At 42.1% G+C, this 5,607-nt stretch overlaps 1 protein-coding gene across 1 annotated transcript; it reads right to left on the minus strand.

The window, feature by feature from the left end:
* Positions 1 to 401: 401 nt before the first annotated feature.
* LOC104806026 (ATPase 7, plasma membrane-type) lies at positions 402 to 5,210 on the minus strand. Its single transcript, XM_010530746.2, has 21 exons — positions 5,157 to 5,210; positions 4,980 to 5,088; positions 4,741 to 4,860; positions 4,560 to 4,658; positions 4,338 to 4,475; positions 4,127 to 4,261; positions 3,859 to 4,038; positions 3,423 to 3,749; positions 3,206 to 3,325; positions 2,987 to 3,109; positions 2,804 to 2,908; positions 2,571 to 2,715; positions 2,329 to 2,493; positions 1,994 to 2,232; positions 1,886 to 1,918; positions 1,720 to 1,801; positions 1,483 to 1,643; positions 1,171 to 1,383; positions 876 to 1,058; positions 618 to 778; positions 402 to 501 (listed from the first exon to the last, which is right to left on the minus strand). The coding sequence occupies exons 2-21, from the start codon at positions 5,031 to 5,033 to the stop codon at positions 402 to 404; spliced, it is 2,883 nt and encodes a 960-aa protein (XP_010529048.1). The 5' UTR covers positions 5,034 to 5,088; positions 5,157 to 5,210.
* Between the last annotated feature and the right edge of the window lie 397 nt (positions 5,211 to 5,607).

Consider the following 5,607-nt stretch of genomic DNA (forward strand, 5'->3'; position numbering starts at 1 on the left):
AGACAAAACCTTGGTGCTTTGGTAGGGTTTCTCATTATACTTGAGAGAAAAGCCACGAGCTTTCCACATGGCAAACCAGCAAAAAGCTTGCTTCCCCCCATGGCAGACGTCAGTTCTAGCAATCAAGCCAAGTTCTGCAACATAAAGTCTACCAATGAATGGGTCCTGTTTCCCTCCATGAGCAGAGTTTCCAACATGAAGTCTACCCATTTCTTAAAATCCGACAAAAGGCTGTCTTTGCAAACTCAATCAAAAGACTGACACAGCAGTTTTGGAAAACAAGGCGGCAGGTTGAAGTAAAAGAAACGCAAACACATTCTCCAACATTCTCAGTTAGGTTCACTGTTGATATCAAGAAGAATGCAGATAGGAATACAGAAATATCCAGACAAATGGGAGAATCAGATGGTGTAGTTGTTGTAGTTGGCATCATCCATATCGTAGCCCTTCAGTTTGGCCGCCGACTCCACTTTTCCTTTCAGTGTCTGAAGCTCCCTCAGTCTGCAAGTTCATCGATCAAGAAAAGGAAAACAAGAACATGAGATTAGTTCCATCATATATAGGATACAAGACTATGAATGACTGTACTAATGTTTCAGATCTTTAGAGAGATCAACCTCGCAAGTTCGGCTCGCCTTTTGGTTTCTTCGACCATAAAGTTCAGATCCGTAGAAGGGTTTCTAGGCGGAGTTCGAAGACCATGCTGTGTACGCTTCTCGGCCGCCCATGCCGCCGTTCGTGCTTCCTTTCCGAAATCCTTCTTTCCCGTGAGTGCAATCTGGCAACAATCGCAAATAAGTCGCATTCACTGCATTTTGCTACGCTCTCTCTTCGTGAAGTAAAAACTTACAACATGTGCTTGTCTACTCACTCACCCTTTGATCAAACATTTGAATCCATGGCCGTCCACTGAGCGCATAACGAACACCAAACTTGATAGGATCAAGCAACAAGTAAGTTACCATGTTGTATATCCAGATAACTCCTGTCCAACCCCATCCTATGCTTCTAATCCCCGCAAATTCCCAGTTTGCTCTTGCTGATATGACCGTAGCAACCTGGAAAAACGCATTGAATCCCATTAAACAGTGTAGAAAATGGTATCGCAGTTTTCCATTGAAGATGTCGGAAGAGGACAGTATATAGTATATCAAGTCAAAGGGAACTCACAAGCTGAGCGATGAGGAAAGCAATTAAAAGAAGAAAACCAGGGCGCTCGATGAATGACCAGCTCCTTGATCGGGTCACAAAGATCAGCGCCTGACTAATGGTGCTGACTTGAAGGTACACTGCAGAAGCCATCTGTTCATTCAAGTGAGTGGCCACTGCCTTGTCTGTCATGTTGAAATGGTGCCTGTTGAAGTTCCTCACACCGAAAATTTTCTACCACATGGGAAAGAAAACAACATTAATCTATAAGAGTTGAACTGGGGAGTAGTCGGGAATTAGAAACAAGGAAAGGGTAATGTGTAATATTATTACAGGGAAGAAGTTAGTTTCATAAGATGCCCAGAAAAACACAACTGTCATCAGGGCCATGTAGCCTCCGAGGATAATGCCGGTAGCAAAGATCTCCTTCAGCTTCCAACTGTCTGGAGTTGGAGAAGGCTTGACCCTGTCCTTGGATATGGTCATTATAGTACCTTTCAAAAACCATTTATATCAGATATAAGAAGTGAAACCCTCCTCTGGATCAACGAGAAGTTAACGGAAACTAACCATCGTTAAGAATTGCGATTACTAGAACCATGAAAGGAGGGAAGTCAAATTTCCAGAAGACACACAGAAGCATGAAACCCAACTGTTACACAAGACATAAGTGAAATGTGAAGAGATGTAATAGCAGAAATTGTTTTCTCAGTGTAAAAGAGAAGTGGAAGCCTACCACTATACGTATAGTGATAGAAACAGCATAGATCTGCAAAATGAAAAGGAAAACGATCAAGCTAAGTTTTTTGTAGACATACTTATACGATTTATCGAGTAGGGTTACCGTATAGTTTTTCATTCTCTGGAAGATTGCACGGCTGGTCAAGACAGCACTGATGATAACACTAAGCCCAGGTTCTGTAAGAACAATGTCAGAAGCACTGCGGGCAGCGTCAGTGGAATCCGCCACAGCGATTCCGATATCAGCTTTCTTCAGAGCCGGTGCATCATTCACTCCGTCACCAGTCATTCCACATATGTGCTTCCTGGCTTGGAGTCTCCTTACGATCTCATACTTGTGCTCTACCAAAGGCGAAACAATCAGAAATCTTTTCCTTACCTGAACATTGCTTTAAGATCAAGGCGATTGAATGTAGTTCAGAGAAACAAGTTACTCACCAGGAAAGACACCTGCAAACCCATCTGCATTTTCAATGAGTTCATCAATGGGGATTGCTGAATCTGCTTCGATATGGGTTTCGCCGAGCAAAGATGAAGACGGGTACATGTTTGCGCCCATTCCAAGCCTTCTTCCTGTTTCCTTGGCAATTGCCAGCTGGTCACCTGCCAGAATTTAGTAAATTACCACTATGAGTAAACGAATTCAAGGTTGAAGAAATGGCGCTAGGAAAAGACATTACCTGTGATCATTTTAACACTGACTCCAAGCAGAAGAGCTCTCTCGATTGTCTGAGCACTGTCATGGCGAGGAGGGTCAAACAGAGGAAGAAGGCCTACTAATTCCCAAGGACCACCTTGGCTTTTAACATCACCATCTGGTACTTCCTGTACAGAAACCAGACTGTTATGTCTGTATTCATCAGAGAGGTTTCCCATTAATGCAAGTGTAGTTATCTATCTGTCTGTCTGTCACCTGATAGGCAACTGCAAGTGATCTTAGGCCTCTTTCTGCAAACTTATCGATAACCATATGTACCCTTTTCTCGATCTCCACTTTGTTGTGTGCCAAAGCCAAAATCTGGAAAAATGAAAATATGTTGCGTGTACCTCAAGGTAACGACCATAAGAGAAGGTAAAACAATGAAAGGTGTATAACCTGCTCAGGAGCGCCTTTGCTCACTCGATGCATCTTGCCTTCCCCATCTACGTATGTAAGCGCAGTTCTTTTATCAGTGGGATTGAATGGAAGGAAATGGACTTCTTGAATTCCAGCACGTGCCTGAAATGAATCATCAGGTCAGTATTGTATCTGACATTCTTCAGACACAACGAATTGAATGTGTCTATCACTTTTGTTTCTGAACAATTAAAGTACCTCTTTCGGGTCTCCCAGCATTGAAACAATGGCGGTATCTATGGCATCTTGGTTCTCCAAACGTGAAGCTCTCGCAGCCATGAGCACAACTGTATCCTTCTCAACACCCTTCTTGAAAACCTGCAAAAAACGGATGAACATTATAAACACTTTTAACACAAACCTGTCTGGATTCTGACATTAACTACATGTAAGAAGAAAGGGGAACGGAGAAGACCTCGATAAGAGTTCTGTCCACAGTAAGCTTGTTTAGTGTGAGAGTGCCAGTTTTATCGCTGCACAGAACATCCATTCCCGCCATTTCTTCAATGGCTGTCATCCTCTTTGTTATGGCACCCTGCTGAGCCAGTCGGTGAGCGCCGATTGCCATTGTGACTGAAAGAACAGTAGGCATTGCGATTGGGATCCCGCCGATCAGTAACACAAGAAGGTTATCGATTCCAACACGGTATCCTCTCTGTTGGATACCGTATATGACGATAATCTCTATCGCCATTCCAGCGGCAATTGAGCAGATACAGAAGTTCCCTATTGCAGTCAAGACCTGTCAATCATTGTGAAAGAGAAATATGTAATTTGATCATTAAGTTTGCACATCTTTTTGGAAAACTAGAAGTTTTCTCTTCTGCAAATGACCAGACTGAGGAACTGACCTTCTGAAAGTGGCCGACATGGGTAGTGTTCTCCACAAGATGAGCTGCCTTTCCGAAGAAAGTGTGAACGCCAGTTGCAATGACGACTGCTTCTATTTCACCTTGCTTGCAGGTTGAACCAGAGTACACTGAAGCACCTGGATGTTTCGTAACTGGAAGAGATTCTCCTGTAAGAGCTGACTGGATGCAGACAAGATTAGTTCAAGAACCAAGTTGTAATAACTCTTGAGTTCACATCTCATCTCTCACTTGTGGAAAGAGATCTTGCCTGATCAATCTTTAGAGGGTCTCCTTCGAGAAGGCGGGCATCTGCAGGAATGATGTCTCCTAGTTTTATACTGATTATATCTCCAGGAACCAACACAGCAGCATCTATCTCATCCCATGTCCCGTCTCGTGAGACCTAAAAGAGCTGACGATGATGAGTCAGTTTTCCGTACCGAACAAGTATCGAAATTTCAGGATGTAAAAGGAGCAACCTTTGCTTTAGGAGCCAACCGAGCCATGAGAGCAGCAGCTGCATTTCCGGCATTGTTTTCTTCTATGAAACTGATCGTCGAGTTTATCAGAAGTAAGATCACAATCCCCACAAAGTCATGGTAATCAGGAGGCTTTCCCTGATACAGATTTGATCATTACTCAGCAACGTGTAACTTATTTCTCAAGTAACAGTTCAAGAGAAGAAACGATGATGAACTTACTCCGCCATGAGCAAGAGCAATGGCCATGATGGCTGCAGCTTCCATGACCCATGACAGTGGATTCCACATGAATCCCAAGAACTTTAGTATCTTACTTTCCTGGTGATGAACAGAAAGAAGATCATGTCAAAAACCGTGTCTAGGAGGACATTAAAATGTGAGATGGAATTCGATTCCGAACCCTTTTCTCCTCGAGTTTGTTGTAACCAAACAATGAAAGCCGCTCTTGTGCTTCATTGGAGCTCAAACCCTCTCTGGTGCATTTCAGATGGTCGAAAACCTCTTCCAGTGGTACATTTTCCTGCAGAAGAAATCACATTTGGTATCTGATCATATTTTCCTACAAGCCCAACACCCGTTTCGTATAATACATATACATATACATATACATATATATACATATACATATATTGTACATACCAGATCAATGCTTTCCTTGCTGATAGCCTGAAGAGTTTCTGATTTTTCGGCCATCTCTGAGCTTCCCTTTTGCTTGAGCCACAAGTTATTAAAACTCGTCGAAAAGAATCTGCAATTAATACCAAAATCGCTTTAAGATCATTATAACTGATCAGTAATAACACTATGAATACATACATGGACAGGCCTTTCTCCACAGCATCAACCTTTAGCCCTTTCAAAGCCGATCGATGTAAAATCTAAGGGCAAATCTGGAATTGAGAAAAGGGTATTTATAATGAAGAGGGATGTATAAGTAACCTAATATATAAGGAGGAGGACCAAGGGTTGCCGGCCAATTTAACCCAATTTACAAGTAAGCTGACAAATTCAATATGTCAGTTTCATTCACATTTCCAGATTTTTTTTTTAAAAAAAAAAAAAGTGGTCAGCCAAGAACATTCCGTACCTTGGTACATTGATGAGTTAAGATAAATATTTTTAATTATGAGAGATTTTTTTAAAAAAAAATGCATTATATTTAATATAATTAAATGGAATCATTCCGTATTATTTTTTTTCCTCCATTGTTGTGGTTCAGGCCGGCCGGTTCCTCACCGTAATCTCTCCGATCAAACGCTCGTGTGCA

The sequence above is a fragment of the Tarenaya hassleriana genome, unplaced genomic scaffold (assembly GCF_000463585.1).
Source record: "Tarenaya hassleriana unplaced genomic scaffold, ASM46358v1 Cleome1104, whole genome shotgun sequence".
Classification (NCBI taxonomy): Eukaryota; Viridiplantae; Streptophyta; class Magnoliopsida; order Brassicales; family Cleomaceae; genus Tarenaya; species Tarenaya hassleriana.